The sequence below is a fragment of the Episyrphus balteatus genome, chromosome 2 (assembly GCF_945859705.1).
Source record: "Episyrphus balteatus chromosome 2, idEpiBalt1.1, whole genome shotgun sequence".
Taxonomy (NCBI): domain Eukaryota; kingdom Metazoa; phylum Arthropoda; class Insecta; order Diptera; family Syrphidae; genus Episyrphus; species Episyrphus balteatus.
In genome coordinates, this window is record NC_079135.1 from 15,427,518 (window position 1) to 15,449,347 (window position 21,830).

At 29.3% G+C, this 21,830-nt stretch overlaps 1 protein-coding gene across 6 annotated transcripts in view; it reads right to left on the minus strand.

The window, feature by feature from the left end:
• The window catches only part of LOC129911779 (collagen alpha-1(XVIII) chain), a 402,503-nt gene that overhangs the window by 154,044 nt on the left and 226,629 nt on the right, over positions 1-21,830 (minus strand). For all 6 annotated transcript variants that reach the window (XM_055989696.1, XM_055989697.1, XM_055989695.1 and 3 more), the window contains 3 exons: positions 15,851-16,008; positions 8,174-8,311; positions 4,789-4,980 (listed from right to left, as the gene is read on the minus strand). In XM_055989696.1, coding sequence (XP_055845671.1) covers positions 4,789-4,980; positions 8,174-8,311; positions 15,851-16,008 — 488 coding nt within the window. The remainder of the gene's footprint in view (positions 1-4,788; positions 4,981-8,173; positions 8,312-15,850; positions 16,009-21,830) is intronic.

Below are 21,830 nucleotides of genomic sequence, written 5' to 3' on the forward strand. Positions count from 1 at the left end.
GATTTTTTAACTTCACCTATGTGGTTTTAAACATTTTTAAAAACGCTATTCTGGTCTTCACGCTATTGCTGGTCTTTTAACTGTACGTTTGATTGTAACTTTTGGAGGCTCTAGTATGCGAATTCGACAACTAAAGTTCATTAGCTATGCAGTTTTGTGATGGAAAAATTAAAAAAAGCTATGCGCATGTGCATAGTTTTATTGGTTTCTTTCAGATTGCAACACTCATTTGAAACTCGTACTTTTCCAAAAACACAAACAGCAATTATTATTTTATGCCAAATATTGGCGTATTGAAAAACGTTTCGAAACACTGCAAATTGATATACCAAATGAAAAATTTTAAAACTAAGAGATGCAGTTTCTAGGTCAGTAATACTATTCGAGGCTCTGGAATGAGTTTTTAAAATTGATTCAAAACTATGTTAATCCAAAAACCATTTTTGTCAATAATTTAAATAACATTTACTTTTAATTAAAGAGGCTTAAAATTTGCAGCCTGATATTTGAAATTGGTTTTGAACCCAAAACTTTGCCTTATCAAACGATTTTAGTTTGAAATCGAGAAGCAAATTTCTCATCTGAGAAGTATTCTAGCTATCAACTGTGATTTTGATGCAAATAAAAGTGTCACTCTGCAAAGAATAATTTACATTAATTGTAATCTTCAAAGCTTTCTGAGACCAAGTCACAAGGTAACCAAAGTTATTAAGTAATTAAGTAACCAAAACTTGAGTAAAAACTGCTGTTTGTATTTTTTATACATATTTGTAATTTATTGGGTTTGTATTTGAAAGTGTTTTCAAATTTTCAATTCTTTTTTGAAAGGATTTTTTTTTTCTGTTTACAAATTAACACTGACGACAAAAAGATGAACATTTTGTTCAATTGTGTGCAAGTGTTTATTTAATTTCGATTGGTGTGTTAGCATCTAGGCCGAAGGTGTTAAGTTGTTGTCCACTGTGGCCTATACGTGATTTTTTAATTTTATAATGTTGATTTTTTTAACTCACAAATTTAAAATTTCAAAATGAAAAACATTAAGGGGCCAGTTCAAGCGATTAGGAAAACTCAATTTTGTTCAATACAGATCCCTTAAAAATTGCCCGCTTGTTGCTGGTATACCCCATTTATATAGCTAGGAGGCCATTTGATATAAAATTTTAATTACAAGCAAATGACCAAAGAAATAACGATTCAAAATGTTACGATTCCCTTTGGCTGTAACTTGAAATTTTTATCAATGAAGTGAAAACCACATTTAGTTTTAGCAGAATTTTTTTTTTTAAAGAGTGATGTTAGCGAACACCTAACAATGGTGCTTTTGATGCTTTTGAAAAAAAAAGAAAAAAAACCCACAACACGTTGCAAGTTACATGTTCATGTGGTAAGTTGCATGTGGCATGTGGCAAGTACCATGTGGTACCACAGCTCAGCTCATTTGAGCTGAGCTGAAACCTGAAAGTGAGCTGAAAGTGAGCTGAAAATGAGCGCCCCCAACTTTCAACGCCTATATCTCGGAATTTTGAATTAAATGAGAATTTTGATGCCAAAAGGTAGCGGGGAATCTAACCTACATTTGGGTACAACTCCCATCCCTGAAGGTCCGAGCGTTCTCAAACCGGGAGAACTTAAAAGTTAAAAAAAATAATCACGATTCTGAAAAAATAGGCATGATGTGGCGGTTTAACGTGGAAGGCGATTTTTTAAAAATCTATCAATATGCAAAGCGTAGGCCCATGACACAAGCTATCAATTGGCATCACATCCAAAAATTGCTCTCAAGCGGCTTAGCTTCCAGGAGCGTTCAAAGATTCGGGGATTTTTCGAAAAAAAAATTTACCCCAACTTTCAAACGCGATTTTCTCGAAATTTTGAAAAAAAAAATCGAAAAACCGGATTATAAAACTATCGAGTAGCTAAAAATATAAGCTTTCATATGGCACCACTCCCATGTCTCTAGGTCAAAGCGTTCAGCTCTCAGAAGCTTTTTCGCGCCCCAACTTCCAATGCCTATACAGGGTGTCCCACAGTCACCGCCCCAAATGAAAACCATGGATTCCTGAGGTCATTATAAGTCGAAAAACTTAAGTGGTAATTTTCTCGTTTTCGTCCCGTTTTCGAGTTACCACGGTTTTTATGATTTTTGCTCTCTTGTCTTTTAACTGGCCTTATCTTTGCCAAACTACGTTTGATTTGAAAGATTTTTTTTACAATCAATCAAGAATGTATTACAGTTTAAGTTTGTCTCAAAACTTTTTTTCTGCGGACAACCGTTTCTCCACAATTTTGCATCGAACACAATTTTCTTCGTTTTTTAAGTTGTTTTTTACACTTTCATATCATTTAAGTCAAAAAAACACGTTAATGAGTATTGCTTTTTTGTGCTTTTTATTAAAGCCCAGTTAATTTTCATAAAAAAAAATAAGTTTTATTTCATAAAAAAGGCTACTGAAAGTAATTAAAAAAAATAAACAAACTGAGTGAATTAAAAAAAAAATAATTTTTAAATACAAAATTAATTTAAATGAATTTTAACTCTTTCTGAGCTTTATCTATTTGTTCTTTTCTTAACCACAATAGCTCAGAAAAAGTTTTTAAATAATTTAAATTAATTTTTTATTTAAAAATTATTTTTTTTTATTTCACTCAGTTTGTTTATTTTTTTTTTTAATAACTTTTAGTAGCCTTTTTTATGAAATAAAACTTATTTTTTTTTATGAAAATTAACTGGGCTTTAATAAAAAGCACAAAAAAGCAATACTCATTAACGTGTTTTTTTGACTTAAATGATATGAAAGTGTAAAAAACAACTTACAAAACGAAGAAAATTGTGTTCGATGCAAAATTGTGGAGAAACGGTGGTCCGCAGAAAAAAAGTTTTGAGACAAACTAAAACTGTAATAAATTCTTGATTGGTTGTAGAAAAAATCTTTCAAATCGAACGTAGTTTGGCAAAGATAAGGCCAGTTAAAAGACAAGAGAGCAAAAATCATAAAAACCGTGGTAACTCGAAAACGGAACGAAAACGAGAAAAATACCACTTAAGTTTTTCGACTTAAAATGACCTCAGGAATCCATGGTTTTCATTTGGGGTGGTGACTGTGGGACACCCTGTATTTTGGAATTTTTTTTAGATGAAAGAATTAATTTATTGTTCACTTGATAAAAATGTAAAAAACGAAGTGTGGATTAATTAATTTAATAATAGAAATTAAAAATATCAAATGAAACTCAGTTACATAATATTGAATGAGAAGTATAACTTCAGTCGCGTGTACATGTGTACACACACTTTTTTTTTTTTCAAAACATTAAAGAAGTTAGAAATTTTGGTCAAAAGACATCCAAAATGTGTTCGTAATAGGGCTTAGGAATAATTGTACATAGTTATTTAATGAAAATTTTTAAATCTTGAAAATAATGTCCAAAATATGCCAAATTAGTAAACAAAAAACACTTTTAGACCGTTTTTTATGTTATTTTTTGTATTTTTCGAGGACTAGAAATATGAGCAATAAAATTTAAATAAATATTTATACAATTTCGAAGAGGTCATCTTTCATTTCATAGAAATGTATTCATTTAATGCTTCCCAACATCTTCTATTCTCGAAAAAAAAAACATAACTTTACTATAAAATTGTATGACATTGGGTTTAAAGCATAATAAATAGTAAATGCTTTTACTTGAAAAATTGTAAAGTATGAGCTTGAGGTTTCAAATTGAACAGTTACAGAGATTCAATTTATGACTTTATTTCTTGGTTTTGTAATTTGATATAATTTCTTTTGAAATTTCATTGACCGGGGTAGAAGAACAGTACTGCTGAAATTCACTTTCCCATTACTCTATTCAAACAAAACACCATGATGTCCAGAAAACCGTTAAAGGGTTTTTTTTTACTTGACTAAAGGCCAAAACGTTCAAAATGAAAATACAAATAAAACAAAAAAAAATCCAGTGGCAGTAAAAAAAAAAAAGAAACGAAAAGGAAGGAAATTAGTTTAGGCAAATTGTTTTCTTTGACTTTTTTCTCACCCGAGGCACGTAAAAATAATGGCAAACCGGGCATCTAGTAAAAGGGTGAACCCAATTCACTGGCATTGGCTACGAGTATAGTGGACGAACAAAAAAAAAAAAAAAAAAACCATAAGAATAAGAAACGAAACCTTTTCTCAATGTTTTTTTTTTCTTTTGCTCTTCCTTCATATTATTCCTTTACACCTACATTGATACTCTCTTTTTTTTTTTGCTTTGTAATTTTAACGGGTTTCTCCGTGTGAACGGAAGTTGAAAGCAAACGCAAACACACCAGTGGCAAAGGTATAGTACAACAACTAACAACAAAAAGAAAAACAAAACAAAAAAAATCACATTACAACTTACTTAGAAAATTGCCAAACACAAAAGTTAAAAGCAGGTTTGGAGGGGTGCTATAGCAAACTCTTGAAAGGAGCTGCCTTCTCTTTTAACCTGACACGAAGCTCCGGTAGCAATTTGTTTCGAAAGGAATGACATTAGCGCGCGAAATGAGGAGGTAAAGAATAATTGCTTAATGATTTATTTGGCGGACAATTCTAATTCCTTTTGATGATGATGGGTGTTTGGAGAGTGGGGGTTTTAGGTACCCTCTCTGAGTTTGTTGGATATAAACGGAAAGGAGTGGAATTTAATGATAAAATGGGATGTTAAAAGGCTTAACAATGTAGTCATTTACAATTAAAATCAAACAAAAATAAATGAAGAATAATTATTTAACTGAAAGAAAGAAGATAGAATACTTACATCGTAATTGTCCGGAAGACCGGGTGGCCCAGCTGGACCAGGAGGACCTGCGACGCCAGGCATCCCATCCAGACCGGGCTCACCCTTCATGCCCTGAAGACCCTCGGGACCACGAGCACCAGGATCGCCCCTATCGCCGCGGTCGCCCTTCGGACCGGGGGCACCGCGTTCACCTGGTACACCAGTAGCACCCTGTAAATTAAAACAAGAAGAAAATACAAAAAATTAGTTTCGTCATGGTTATTGTAATGGAAATGATGGGTAATTTCTAGCTTAAAGAAAGAGACAACGCACGGCAATGGCAAAGAGGGTCTAGATCACGTTTGGTATTCTCTATACATACAACAAGGCTTTCTTTGGTTGTTGGTGAATGCAGGCATTAACTAAATTGCCTTAATTCGCTGACTAAACATTCAAACTGAATGCGTGTATTTTTTTTGTTTTGGGGGTTTTCGATTTTGGGGGTGGTTTACACTATTGTGGAAATAATTCCACAGCAAAACAACGGGATTATCACTAGGACTTGGAGTAATTCTAACATTTTGTCGTTTGTGTGTGTTTATTTGAACTGTTTTCACATTGAAGAGGGGTTAAAGGGGGGTTGTTTAACAAAATTGGGGGTATATAGAGGTAATATTATAATTAAACTTAGCAAGATTGCGGATGCCTATATATGGTGGGTATAATTGTAACGGGAGAATATTTGGGGTGGTTTCGAAGTTGGCTGAGGTTGGTAAATTTTCCATTGCCTGAGGGAAATGAAACGTTTTTTTTCAAAAATTTAATTTTAAAGGTGTAGGAGAGTGTTTAAGACAACAGCGACAGCAAAGGGAGGTTTAAAAGGCATAAGGTTGTATAGCATCTTTTTGTGTGTGTTATAGGATCAAGAATTGTTTTTGGTTCTCATTTTTAACTGAATTGGTTTAGTCATGATGGTAATTGTGAAAAATTAGACGGTTATACCATTTTTTTTATTTTTTTTTTTTCGGGGGGAGGGAGTAAAAGAGGAAGGGAAAATTTGAGCTATTTTTAGGTCTATTTTTTTTTTTTTTGTTTGTTTTTCATTTTTATATTTTTTTGGTTACCGATTTTTTCTTCAGGTAATGTTGAAGGCTTTTGTCCATCTGAGAAGGTGAAAGGCGTTTTTTTTTTTGTGAATGGAAGTTACCGTGTTAGTGTTTTTTTTTTTTTTAGAAAATAACAATAATTTAATAAAATTTTGGAAAAAGGGGAGGAATATGTTAATCAAATGGTATCTTGTAAGTGAATGAATAAATATTATGAAGGTTTAATGAGGTAATAATGGTAATTTAATTAGGAAGAGACCTGTTGCACCTAAATTTAACTGGTATTGAAGAGTGATAGAACGAAGAAAAATTGAGAGTAATAAGTTTTTGTGGGTGATAATACTAAAAATGAAGGTAAGTCATATCTAGATTCAAAATCAATAAAAATGTATATATTTTTATACAGTCTTGCAGGCTTGTATAAATATCAATTGAAAAAAAAAAAATGCATTTGAAATTTAAAAAAATTTATTTCATACAAAAAAAAAAAAAAATTTCATTTAAACAAAAATTTGTTTGGCAAATGAAAAATATTTGCAATAAAAAAAATATTTATTGCAGTTAAAAAAATTTTTTTTAACAAATTTTCTGCATTCAAAAAAAAAAAAACAATCAAAATAAGTTCATTAAATGTTTTTTTTTTTAATATTCGTTGAATTTCTTACAATTTTGGCTCTTTGGCCATACATTATGTTGAATATTATAGTTAAAATATGTATGGTCAAATAGCCAAAATAAGTAAGAAATTTGACTTATATTAAAAAAAAAATATTTAATGCACACATTTAAAGCAGAAAATTTATTTATTTGCAATAATATTTTTTTAATGCAAAATATTTTTTAGTTGCAACAAAAATTTTATTTTAATGCAATTTTTGTTTTCAATTGCAATACCAAAATATTTTTGTTTTAGTGAAATTTTTGTTTGTTTGCAGTAAATATTTTTTTTAAGTTTGTAATGAAAACAAATGCATTAAAAAAATATTCTTTACAAAACTGCAGTCTTGGTACTCTTATTCTATTCTTTTTTTAAGAGAGACTTCTAAGACAGACACGAGTCTTCATAAAATAAAAATTCTTTATGTCTTAAAGAGAGATGAGACTACTTCATGAAATAAAATTTCATCATAGATACTTTAAAGTGAGGTGAGATTTCATGAAATAAAAATTCTACAAATTTCGAATAAAGATGAGAATTAAAAAGAAAAAATTTCAATCCACTTTCGATCTAAATCTCAATATTTAGTTTTTTTTTACTTAACTCAAATAAATTTTTTTGACTAAAGCAAAATTCAACGTTCTGCATTTCTGAGATGTTTTAAGTGTTGAAATCTTTTTCCTTCAACCTTTTTTAATAAAGGTTAACTAAGTTTAATTTTTAGTATGTTTCCATAAACTAAGTTTATTTTTGTATCTCAACAGAATAAACCTATTTCAATGAAGAAAAAAGTACGTATACGCCGCAGTGAGCACATATTTTTTGTCATTTTGTTTATGTGAAGATTTTTTTAATTCTTGGAATTGAAAATATTAAACTTTAAGTTGTTTTATCTTGATTTATCAGTGGAAATAAAAAAGTATAAAAAAAAATATCAATAAAGAAAGAAAATTACTATCATTAAATGTCTTCATTTTAAATACGTTAAATTAATTATGAATGAACTCTGCTTTGCATGTTACTGATTTTTATTTCCACTTATTTATTATTCTTAAAAACTATCATCCATCATACAAACAAAAAATACACATATTTTAGAGAAGCATTTCATAAGTGCTGTGAACACGTGTTTTTATCTATCTTTTTTATTTTATTTTTGAGCAGACATTATAAACAGAAAAATAGAAACAAAACAAAACTGGGTCCTACATGGTTCGCGTGGTAAACATAGTTTATAAAATAGATACTTTTCGTCCTTGTTGCAGTAACGAAGAACGATGAAACAAAAAATACTGTTACACAAAACCAAAAAAAAAACTTTCGCATTTTACCTACTTTATTATTATCATGCAATCTAATTCATTTTCTCTTAATTACCTACATGAGATACCTACAACAACAAACTGAGAAGGCATGATACACGCATCACAAGGATATACGATATAGTCAGAATAAAAAAAAAACATTGAAGGATTTGTGTAGGTATAAAAATATGATGACGATGTGGGTTCCTATATAGTGAAATTGTGTGCATAGATGAAAAATGTGAAATTTTTTATAGTGACAATACACGAATAAAAAAAGTATTATTTTGAAGAAAAAAAGAGATAAAAATAAAAGAAAACAAAAATAGAAATAGAAAAACATTCATCTTGCTTACCGTGAGCCCAGGAGCACCTGTCTTTCCTTCTTTACCCGGTAAACCGGGAGGTCCTCGTATTGATTCGCGTAGAGTTTCGCTATCTTTTAGTGCTTCTAGGATATCAGACGCATTGCATGTACACTTTCCGTTGAATATCTGGAATATAAGAAAAAAACAAAAATGAAGATACAAATTCAATTTCATATATTTCAAAATGTGTTTGGTGAGAAATATTTCTATTTTTATGTGTTTTAAAGGAATTTTAAGTTACAAAATCAAATAATACAAAAGAGGATTTGGTATTATTATTCTGAATGTTCGAAGATTCGCAATTTGAAAATTCAATATTTTTAAAGATTTCACGCCATAATATTTTATATATCAATCGGATAAGAAGAAAACTACATAAGAGCACGTACACTTTAATTCAAATCAGATGCGAAGCTCTTAATGGAAAACTAAACAGGTTTTGAACACCACTGCGTTTGTCCACAGTAAAATTTTCTTAACTATATTAAACAGAAGTTGCCAGCCGTGAAATAAGGCCAACTTTCAAAATTGGGGTTTTATTGTCTTGTTTAAAAAGAAAAATAAATCCACTTTTTAACAGTTGCCTTTATTTTAGTTTGTGAGAGGGAAATAAGGCAACATTGGCCTTATTGCACTGTTATGCGATAGATTTTTTCATAGGTAAAGGTGTGACTTGACGAACTATCTCGCAAAATAAAGCAATGAAATTAATTATAACGCAAGATACAAAAATATTACTTTGAAAATTAATTTTTCAAAAATTATTTCGTTATATATAAATAGGTCAGTTTTAAAACAAGATCAAAGAGATATTTGGTATACCTAACGGTATAGTTTGATTTGAAATATTTTTTTTTTTAATTAAGTCAATTTTTTATTTTTTATTTTTATATTTTATTGTAGATTCTACGAAAACACCATAATTTTATTTAAATGTATAATTTGATTGTAATACATTTTTAAGTCTAATACAAAATTTACTGAAATTTAAATTTTTTTGTATTAAAAATCAAGGACGTTTTCCTGAATTTAAAGTTTCAGTTTATTATAATAATATATTTTCTTTTTCTTTTTTATGTATTAATTTTAAAAAATTATTTTGAGTAGTTTCTTTCTTACTTCTTTTTAAAGAAACAAAACATTTTTGAAAGTGATCACTCATCATATAAATATATTAATGGTGATATTATTATCTCTTTTATTTTTTTTTACAAACTATGTGAAGTGAAATCTTGTTATCGATAACAAATTTATCAGTAATAAATATATTTTACTTCGAAAAAACACAAAGCGCCTTCACAATAGGGCAAATTCAGATTTATTTTTTTTGATTTTTTATCAAAAAAGTTACCAAATGCATTTTTCTGAACCAAAATAGTTTTTGGTTTTTTTTTCGAATTTCAAATCGTAATGTCTCCTAAAAGTTGTGAATAGTGAAAACTAAGAAGGTGTTAAAATAAATTCAAAATCAGTTAATATTAATTTAAAAAAAAAATTTAACCACCCTAACATCTTTTTTTTTTTTAATAAAATAGCTTTGGACAACTCTTTTATGAGCTAAATATTATGTAGAAAAAAAATTGTTTAAATATTGTCGAATTTTGTTTTGAAATTTGTCGAAATATGGCCAAATTCCTATTTTTACGTTTTTTTTTTAATTGTTATAGACTACGGACGTTTCTGGACGAAAAGTCATGAAATTTGGAACACTGAAGCATATTTGTATGAGAATTACGAAAAATCTTCCAACTTTTATTTTTTCAAAATGGTGGTTCCAAGATGGCGGGCAGAATAAGTGTTATTAGAATTTTCTTTTTCAAAACCCTACATAACCTCGAAAGTTTACTAAATTAAAGACGTTTGCTCTTGGATTAAATTAAAACAAATTAAAACAAAGACCACTAAGTACCATAGTAGTAAAACACAATTTACACCTTTTTACCGACTTCCTAAAAGGAGGAGGTATTCAATTCGGCTGTATTTTTTTTTTTTTTATGTTTGTTACCGCATAACTTTGGACTGAGTTAACCAATTTTGATAATTCTTTTTGTATTGGAAAGCTGGTGGCAGCAGTGTTCACTTTTATTCATAGGAACTATTTTAAAAAACCATAACCATCCATGGAAGTCGGTTTTGTTTTTTTGCTAAAAATGATTATTTATTATTTCTTTTTTGTTTAAGTTTGCATTTTTTTTTTCTTCTCTACAACATCGTAGTATTAAAAAATAATAATTTTTGTTTTGAAAAAGGCCCAATTCCAAAGGTTGTACTAAAACCTACGACAAAATTTTTTACCGTTTACACGGAGAAAATAGACCACATAAAATTAAGCGGATCGCACCTTAATTTAAGGGGATTTCTGCATGGTTTTTTGCTAAGATGACTTTCATCTTAAATTAAGGTGACATCATCTTAAATTAAGGTGAAAAGTCACATTAATTTTTTGAATGCACAAATAAAAAAAAACTGGCATCCACCGGTTATCGAACCTACAACTGTTGGGTTACTAGGCCAGTGCCTTACAACTGTGCTATCTCACTGTTGGAAATGTGTATGATAAACTGCAAGTAAAGCTAAGGTGTGCATATAATTTTAAAATTTTCACATTAAAATAAGATGAAGTTCACATTAAATTTAACTGAGTTTAAGTGGAATCACCTTATTTTAAGGTGGTGATATTTAATGTGCCCATCATTTTGTTTTAAGAATTGATCACCTCTTTATAAGTAACAATTGTAACTTAAAAACACGAGTTTCGGGAATTTTCCCGTTCCCGCCCTCTATCTTCTCAAGCAATTTAATATTGAGCGCCAAAATTTTGAATAAAATATTCAAACATCTGTGGGAATTGAAAAATATCATTTGAAAAATTTAAGCTCGGGATGGGGGATAGGCTATTTTGTTTTTGTTTTTAAGCTATAACGTTTTGTTTGAACGTTATACACGTGTTGGAACTATGACAAAATGATGATTTTGGGTAAAGGAAATTTTTTTGACAATTCTAAGGATTTCAGGTGAAAGATGAGGGAAACAAAAATAAGGCGTCTGATACGGATTTTTTTCCAACACTCTGCGTTTCGAAATATGAATTTTTAAAAAACACCTTGCTTTTTTTTTGGAGCGTTCAAAAAATCTCAAACTTATAGGACATGTAGGTTTTGGATTATACATGTGCAAAAACTTGGAATCGTTTAGTGAATTTTTTTTTCTTTCTAGACTAACTACAAGCTACACAATGTTAAATCAAGTAACTTGCGAAAAACCTCAAAACACCAGTGGAGATCTGTTTCCCCCCGAGCAGCCACCAGTGTGCGAAGTACCGTAATCTCAGTCTGGAAATTCGACATGGTTGACTTTAAAAAATTCTAACTTCTCTTGAAGGCATCTTTGAAATAACATTGATACGTCATATAAAAGGTGAAATAATGAGCTTTTACATGTAATACAATTTTTTATAGGTTGTCAAACAAAAAAATTGATTCCATAGCCTGAGAACATAAAAATAAATGTTTTTTTTTGCTTTTTTTAATGAAATTTGATCGAGTTCAAAAAATTCTAGCTCTTTTTGTAGATGTCTCATAGACCTGATGGATATATATGTTTTGAGCTTACACAATAAGCTTTCAGATGTATAGGTTATTAAGGGAAAAAATGGAATTAATGACGTGAGAAGATAAAAATTCATGTTTTCTTAGCTTTTTTTGATAAAAATGATTGTTTTCAATAAATTATTTTTATAATTTTTGCGCATTATAAAAATGTATGTATAGCTTTATGAAATGACAGGTGAAATATATCACATGATATAAAATTTTTTATAGGTTGTCATTGAAAAAAATTGATTCAATAGCGTGAGAAGATAAAATTATATGTTTTTTTGATTTTTTTGTTGATGAAAATTGATCAAGTTCATGTCTAATAGACATGATCCATATATATATTTTGAGCTGAAGCAATAATCTTGCAGGTGGTATAAAATTTATTATAGGTTGTTATATAAAAAAAATGAATTTTTGGTTGATGGAAGTGATTTTTTCACTTTTTTCATAAGAAATGATTGTTTTTAATAAATTATTTTAATACTTTTTGCGCATTGTAAAAACTTTAAAAACGGTTTTATTATTTAGAAGAAATATTTGGCTTTTTAATGGTATAATTATAATAATATAATGAGAAAAGAAAAAAGGTAATTTTTTTTAGCTTTTTCTTGTAAATTATGATTGTTTGAAATAAATAAACGCTTTAATTGACTCATTTTAAAAGCGTTATCACGTAAGATCATCGTCCGTAAACCGGCCTTACAGACAACCTCTTTTTTTTTTTCTTTAGACTTTAAAGAGCAATTAAATGTATAGAAAGACCTGGGTCCTGTTTTACATCTTACTTCTTTACACATTAATTGGTGCAGCCTGTTGGACTTCTTAAATCTCTTTTTTGAATACTTGCAATATTTATACCATAACAAGTATTTCCTGACGTTCAATCGGATCAACTATATTGATTTTTTATCGCTTTTGTGTTGATGAAGTAAGGCTCGAAATAGGCCCCTTTTAATTTATTATTCTCGTTATTTTAAAATCTAATTCCACTGCACTTTTATTATTCGAAATTCCTTTTGATATTATTTTATTATTTTCAAAAATCCAAACTATTATTTTAGTTAGCTTGCGATTAAAAATAATTTAATTTTAAACTCTCACGAACTTTATTTCGATTTTGAAATCCCATCATCTTTCTATTTCTTCGATTTCGAAGAGAGTCATTCCCAAGTTCGATGCTCTAGTAATTTCGTAAAATTGGCGCACACACCTTTTGTTGAACAAGAGAGTTGAACATTATAAGTAGGTTAACCCCATATCATATGGGAACACCCAGCATGTACTAGAGTACAACATGTGTATATTGTATAAATGCGAATATAGTATGGGTAAATGCAATTAGCATTTCAATCGTTTCATAACCTCCCCTAACATATCGCCATTGTTATTTGCAGTACTTTGAATTAATTTGTTGATGTCTGTGCGATGGGGAGGTTATATATATATTTCTCGAGTACAAATGCTTCTAACAATCTTTCCAAGTTATCGTCGTCATCGTATATACCCTTACTCTTATTCCCTACCTCCCTCTTCATATTGAGACGATCAATTAAAAGCTAGCGCATATGTTGAAGACTGCCTGCCTGAGCCATATTATGTACGAACGTTTGCGGAACAACTGAACAGAAATAAGCGAAATTTCATTTTCAATTTGATGACGCTGATGGTTGTGGTAATAGAGCTAATGGTTTTGATGTGGAAAAAGCTGCAGCCATATGAAAAAGGGTGTGGGGGTGAGTTTGGCAAGAAGAACTCCTGACTTTTTAAGTATTAAGAAAAAGAGGTGACATGGATGTGTGAGTGTGTAGGAACTTTTGTTGTTTTAACGAATGTGACCTTTAATTTACATATAGATTCAGGAAGCAGGTGGGATTTATTTTTTTCTTCCAAAAAAATTTAAAAAAATTCTTTTCATATTTTTGCCAAAAATTCCCCAACAACAACAAAACAAAAACCCATGTCAAAGGGTTAAACTTTTCGCTTATTTCATTGAATAACCCTGCTGAATTTGCTGTAACCATCGCAGAAACCCAAAAAAAACGGGGTCACAAAATAAAACGAACGAAAACGAAAATGAGAACGAGAGAGAGAATAAATTAATGAGCTTCTGGAAATAATTTAACATTTAAATTATTTTGGGTAATTAGGATAATTTCAATTTGAATAAATTATACAGCCAAGAGGGAAATTCACTGAGATGTGTACTTTTTGGGAGGTATACTCGTAGGTTCATTTACGAATATAAATAAAAGTAGGAGATATTCACTGCCGCCAAATATAATATTGGGCGGGAATTTCATATATAAAATAGTCAAATATAATATTATGATGCTGATTGTAAATTCATGTATATAATAGTGGTAAATAGAATGCGGTATATTATAAGTAGGTTTAGGAAGGGCGGTCGTCAACAAGGATTATAATAGTTTGGGACATTAACTAAAATGCAAATGTAATTTGAATTTATTAACATATTGTGCTTTCAGCATAAATGTTAGAACTAAATTCTATGAAGGATATATCTATAAATAAGAATGTTTACGACTGCCATTTGCATTAATTAGATTAACGCAAAAGGATTCAAATTATAGAATCAAGATATGTCAATAAATAAAGTAGGTTTAAGCTGATGGGTTCATATGTTATAGGAACTCGCTGAAAATTTCATTGATTTTCAATCAAAATTAAGTGGTTTTCGGAATGGTGTAAAATATAACTTACATTAAACAGTTTTGTTCAATGATTTTATTTTAACCTTTCGAAAATTAATCAAAATGAAACCTATCTTCATCTCATTTTTACTTGCTCTATAGGGCAAGTATTGGTTTCGTGTAGAAAAAAAAATCGAGGTTTTAATCAAAACCAACATTACGATGATGGAGATTATTAAAAAGAGTGGTTTTCGTCATGACGTCCGTCGGTCTGTGCGTGTGTGCGTCCATCTGTACATCGAGCTAGGTCCTAAACGGATGGATGGATTTGCTTGAAACTTGGTACAGATGCTTTTTACGCTATTCCTTAGACCAGTTTTTTTTTTATTTTTTTAATATCGCCTTTTTAACGCATATCTCCCATATAACGTTTTCGAGGTATTGCAACTTTCTCGAAAACGACTCTAACGATTTTGTTCAAATTCGGTATACGTAATAGACTTATTGATTCTAACAAAACTGCGTTTTTAGTTTTTTCTCAAAAAATGCGAAGAACGGAAATATGGGGTTGCCGTTTTTCAAAAATTGACATATTTTTTAAGTTCATAAATTTCATCACAGCATAAGTCAATTTTATTAAAAATTTACAGACATCATTTTGAAGTACAAAATATAAAAAAAAAAAAATATTTTTAAAAACATTTTTGAAAAAAAAAAAAAAATTTAAATTTAATTTTTAAACTTTCGATTTTTTTTTTTTTGATTTTTTTTCTCGACACTAAACAAAATCTTAAATTTCCAATAGATATTTAAGATAAAGATACTGTGAACTACAAGAGCAAGTACGTGAGACCCAGTTGTGAATTTTATTTTTGTTGAAATCGTAGGAATTATTTTTAAGTGAGAATTTTTTTTCAAAAATTGGTACCTATACAGAGTAAGTAATATTAAATCTTTGTTTAAATCTCATTTATAATTATTCAATTTTTAAGAGCTACCTGTGGTTTATATGAATTTTTATGATTCATCAAAAAAAAAAAAAAAAACTTAATTAAATTCAATTCCATTGTTTGACTTTGTAAAAACCTACTGACTCAGAAACCATATTAAAATTTCACATAATTGAAGTTAAATTTAAAGAAAAAATCCATATATATTCAAAGGTAAAATAAATACCTTTAGGAAGTTTATTATATTATTTACCAAACAACTGGCCTTTTGCCTTTTTCATATTAAAAGACTCTGGCATTCTTATAAATAATCATAAAAGGTTAACATTGTTTTTCGAAAAAAAAACAAAAAAAAAAAAAAATATATGTATTTTTGAATAATTATTTTTTTTACATTATACTCATACAAAAAAAAAAGTATTTAAACAAAAGAGTGAATATAAATATGTACAATATTTTACTTACACCATCCGTTGACGTTGGAAAATCCACATAGGGTGCGTAGGGGCCAGCATCACCTTTTGGACCAGGTGGACCTGGTGGTCCAGGTGGACCACGTATGCTATCACCTGGTGGTCCTTTGATGCCACGTTCACCCTTTTCACCCTTTGGTCCGCGGAAAGCTGGAATAAACAAAAGAAAAAATAAAGAGAATTTTATTGAATGCTTGAATTTTATAAGAAAAGAATTTATTAAAATTGGTTTTTTGTTTTTTGCCATTTTCTTTTTATTTTGAGGAAAAATTCATTGTTGAGAATGATAGTATTCGTGAAAGAGTATTTATAATATTTAAAGGGAAAAACAAATGACACTTATATGTTTGGTTTTAATAATTCTTTTCCAGAAAACAGGAAATATTAAGCAAAACAAAAGCATTGATTTTGCTTGAATCAATTGATACATTGGTATAGGTTTAATACTCAAGTGTGACGGAAAAAGTTTTTCGAATAAAATGAAAAATTATACTAGACTAAGCACCACATCCAAAAATAAAATGCACGACTGGGTCGCACGAACTTGCTCTTAGAGTTAAAGTTGCTTACATTTTTAAGACTTTTTATATATTGAAATTTGGAAAAAAAAAATAAAATTCGTTTTAAAAAAATATAAAATAAAATTTAAATCAAATTGCCCTCCAAACAAGTATGCAGTTTGGATTGATATATTGAGGTGCATTTTTAGAAAAAAAATTTTCAAAATCGTTAGAGCCGTTTTTTAAAAAACTAATTTTTTATAAATATTTTTTTGGAAAAAAAGTTTTGTAGAAATCACTAATCAACTTTAAAAAACAAAATTTCAAAAACATTCAATGTCCGGTTTTCGAAAATTTGATTTTTCAAAAAAAAAAATTTCAAAATTTTTTTAAAAATCCAAAAATTATTTTTTTGGAAATTTGTTTTTTGGTTTATATTTAAATTGTATAAATGCTTAGTTACAAAAAGTTTCGTTGAAGTCGAATGAGCAATTTCGGAGATAATCGTATTTGAAAAAAATGGTTCTATGGAAGGTACCGTTAATAATGATTTTGCAAAAAAAAAAAATTTCATTAGAAGATAGACCTTAGCTTAGAACTAACAATTGAATTTTTTAAACAAAATCGTTGGAGCCGTTTTCAAAATATTTCAATTTTACTAAAATGTATATGACAAGTACCGTTATTTTTGGTCCAAAAAAATTAATTCCAAAAACCCCTCTGGAGAGTCGCCAAATAACGCTACATACCAAATTTGACATTAATCGGGCCATCCGTTTAGGTCGTAGCTCCTTATACAGACAGACTGACTTCCGGGACCCACTTTTTTGGTTATCTCAACTTTTTTTTTTGTACGAATGCATAACTTGATATATAGTACCTATATCGCAAGTAATGAAGTATAGTACCAACATAAATATCGCAAGTAAAAAATAAAGGAATCTGATAATCGGATTGGCATTCTTGAAACAGTGTTTTAACTCTAGCCATTAACTCTAATTGTTGGTGGCACCTTCAAGATATTGTTGTTATTCAAAGATAATAATTATATTGAACTCTTTTAACCTCTAACTCTATCAAATATCATACAAAATGTGTTTCGTTGCATTTATATAGGATTTATGAGTACTCAGCTAAAGTTACATCAAAAGTTAAGAGTAGGTATATTTTAGCCTTTTAGTGCTTAAAAATACATTAATTTCAGTTCGAAATTGTTTTTTTTTTGTTGTAGTTGCATTTTAATAGGGTTATCATATTTTAAGGACTACATTTCTTTTATTATTTTATCAATTTTTGTCACTGTTTAGGCTAGGAGCACACATGCGATTAGTCGCGCGATTATTCAGTCGCAAAAATGGATCACAAGGATTTCAATGCCTGTGCACACACATGCTTCCCGCGATTAAAAATTTGAAAATTGTGTCTACAGTCATTAAAATTGTTGTCATCTAATTTGCGACTGAATAATCGAGCGATCAAAATAGCATGTGTGCGCCTAGCCTTAAGCTTTTGTTTGGCTTTTCAAACATTTCCTTATTTGATTTAATTTGAAAAATTTAGTCACGTGTCAAATTTTCTTAAAAAAATTTAATTAAACCATTGCCTAGAATGTATAAAAGTACATAAAATCTGTTTTTATAATTAACACAAAACGAAGTTTGCCATCGGACTTTTTGTATGAAAGTGAATTTTGAGAAAAAAAATTTTGAAAATCGTTAAAGCCGTTTTTTATATGCCATTTTGAACAAATAATTTATTTTAATTTAAAAACAAAATTTTGAAACATTTCAAAAACCCGTTTTCAAAAAATTGATTTTCAAAAAAAGATTTTGAAATATTTTTTTAAAATCCAAAAATGTGTGTTTTTTGAAAATTTGGATATTACTGTTAATTAAACGCTTTTGTATAAAAATTTTCGTTGAAATCGGTTTAGTCTTGTAAGAGATATTTTGAAACCAAAAAAAAAAAAAAAAAAACCGTTCTATGGCAGGTACCGTTTGTCTTATTTGTAAAATTATAAACAAAATTTTGTATCAAAATCGTTAGAGCCGTTTTCGAGTAATTTGGTATAACTTGAAAAATTTGTATGGGAGGTACCTACACTTTCTCAGTGAGATAGGTATAAAAAAAAAACAACTTTCAGAATTCTATAAAAATCATCTGTACCAAATTTGAAGAAAATCCGTCCACGCGTTTAGGCTGTGGAAATGTGTACAAATGGAAGTACAGACGCACATATGAATTGCGAGACCCACTTTTTCGGAATTCTCCATCATCGTAATGTTGTTTTTTATTAAAACCTCAATTTTTTTTTTTTTCGATACGAAACCAATACTTGCCCTATAAAGCAAGTAAAAATCATAAACTAAGCTGATTTTAGTTATTGAAGCTATTTTTTATTTTGAAAAAATTCCTAGAATATCGTTCCTTTTCCGTTTGAATTTAATTTTCTTCGCTTTAATAATGATTAACCGAAAACAAAACAAAATTTCACTAAGCTATTTCATTGAGAGCCCTTCACCCAAATACATTCCTCTAGGAGTTTTTATTCAGAATATGGCTAAAGCTGAGTTGATTTTGTCTCTAAAAATTTTCAATATTCAATCTAAAAGATTGCTGCAATATACCTCACGTTAGAGAGTTAAGTAAATAAATATTTTTAAAGGCCCGTTTTTACAAATCGGACTTAAGCTTTGTACAGTAGTCCCTCGATAATGTGAACTAATTAAAACAAGGCGTTTTCGGATTTTAGAAGGATTCACATTACTGGAACTATTTCTAATTCTCATTAAACTGATTAAAACAATATTTATAAGCAATGAATGTAACACACAAACATTTTTTGAAGTTAAATTTAAGCATTTATTGAAAAAAAATTTCAATACAAGTAATTATACGAATATACTCATTTCAAAACATCAAAAAAAAAGTCATCGCATTCAATATATCTTAAGATTTATCTAGACCAATAACAGTTGTCTATTACTCAGGATTATAAAAAATTTGCGTGCACGAACAAGAAAAACACACAAGCTTTTACAAAAGAAATTCACATTACAGAGTCTAAAAATTTTCAAAGTTCACATTATAGAGATGACAATGTAAGTTTTTGGCGATTCACATTTTAGAGAAATTCGCATTATCGGTAATTCACATTATCGAGTGACTACTGTATTTGGTTTAACCCTTCTTCCAAAATATGCAAAAAGATATTTTGTTGAAAACTAAATGTAAGTAGGTAGGGAAAAAGGGGATATATTTGACATTTAGTTTTTAAAGGTTTGTATTTTCGAAAACTGTTAATGTTTTACAATGTTTTGTTTTTAATTTGATTTATTCACTATTCAAGATTATACTAACAGTAAATTTTTTTGTTTTACAACATTTCAACATTTAAAAAAAAATAATGTTTTCTAAAAAAAGTCATTTTGTCAAAAGTTGCCCCGTGACCGGGGCACATTTGACTTTACGAAAAATATAAATCAAAAAATTTATTTTCTAATAAGAAGAAGAAAAAACAAAAAACCATAAAATATTTCAAAAAATCAATCCATTTAAATCTTATTCAAAACTAATCGATGACGATTTATTTTCAAATAATTTATTTAATTTATATTTCCAGAAAATCAACGTTAAACTGTGCTCACATTGCAAAAGTCAAAGATGCCCCGAAAAAGAACTGTTTTTCTTTTTTTTCCAATAACTAATACTATTTTTTTACAAAGCTGATTTTAATTTACTAAACTTTAAGCATAGTGCTATCAAAATATTGATTCACTATTAAAAAAAACACGTTTTTATTAGGTTGAAAAATCGCTTAAATACCGGTGGGTGGTCAAAAATTAGATCAGAAATACAAAAACCACGTATTACTCCGCGAAAAGTTAATGAAAGACTGTGAAATTTCACAAAATTTCTTTAAATCAAACTAAGCTTCTTTCTTAAAAAAAAAAAAACAATTCTCTATTAAGGGCCCGATCATACCGAAAAACGCAAAGTCAAATGTGCCCCTTTGTCAAATGTACCCCCGTTTACCCTACTCTAGTGCAAATTAAAGTGTTTATTCAACCATTTGCTTGACATTTTTCATCCTTAAGTACGAACCCACTACTTTTTCTTACAAACATCTTTAAATAAATTTTCTCTAAATTAATTTTTGTCAAAATCAAACTTCCTAATTTCCTCCCAAAAATGCTAAAAAAAAAGTCCCATGGATAATAAATTACTAAAAATATCCCTAAAAACAAACCATCCCTCTGTCAACCACCATCATCATCAGTCACAGTGCTATCGAAGTTCCCTTCCATAAACAAAACTTTTAAACTTCCTTATTCCATTAAATCAGCTTAAAGCAACAACTTAAAAAAATTATTAAAACAAAAAAAAAAATTGAAAAAATTATCATGACATAAAAAAAAAAAACTTTGTTGCATTTATAATTTTGTTGGTCTCGCCATTACTATGACCAAACTTTACTTCTATAAAACGCCCCCAAGTTCCATCAGCAACTGCATCTCATTATTATTTTTTTATGTATTCTTACTCTGCCATCGGCACAACTACTTCAGTGATACAACAAGATGAAAGAGAGAATATTTTGATTTTCATCTCAAAATGTAATTAGCAGCCTCACAGCATGTGGGCAGATTACCAAAAATTTTAATTCACAAAGTTTTTCATCATCATATCGCTGGTTGCTGCCGCAGGAGGAAAAAATCCAAGTAAACAGGAAAAAACTATCACTGCTATCATAAATTTTCTCGCTAAAAAATATTTTTCATTTTCATCATGAAAGTAAAAATAAAAATAAATTGCCGCCTTTTTTTCAACAACAACAATAATAACAACAACACAGATTGAAATTGAAGATGAAAAAAAAAAACGACACAGATACTTTAGAGGCAGAAAGAGAAGCAGCATTATGCATAAATATACTCAATCACGGCTCCCATTTAGTCCTGATGCTTCTACTCCTGCTGCTGGTTGGTAGGTATACAGCATTGTTTTGATAACTTTTCCATTTTTCCCACCATTTTTCCACCATTAAACTTTGTCTATGACATTTTCCCCATAAATTGGTAAAATGAGGATATTGCCGCCACCACATTTTTCCTCTCTACACACAAAACCCAGGCACACAGAAAGGACATCAATGTTACCAATGCTGCACTATTCACAATTTTGAATAGCTTAGCAAAGGTTTCTCTTCTTCTGCAGGACTGTTTTTTTTTGTGTGGGTTTTGTTAAAAATCGGTAAAAGTTTTATTAATTTTTCCACCCTTATATCCTTGTAGTGTATCCTTTTTTCCATATTTGTGTCCTATATGGTTGCAATTGGGCATAAAGGGGGTTACACAATACAACCTCAACACTTGGCTTTTTTTGGCAGAGTAGGAACCGAAACCGACTGAACGAAAAAAGGACTCTTCTTGGTTGTTGGGGGTCTGTCCTGTCTGGGATGGCTTTGCTGAA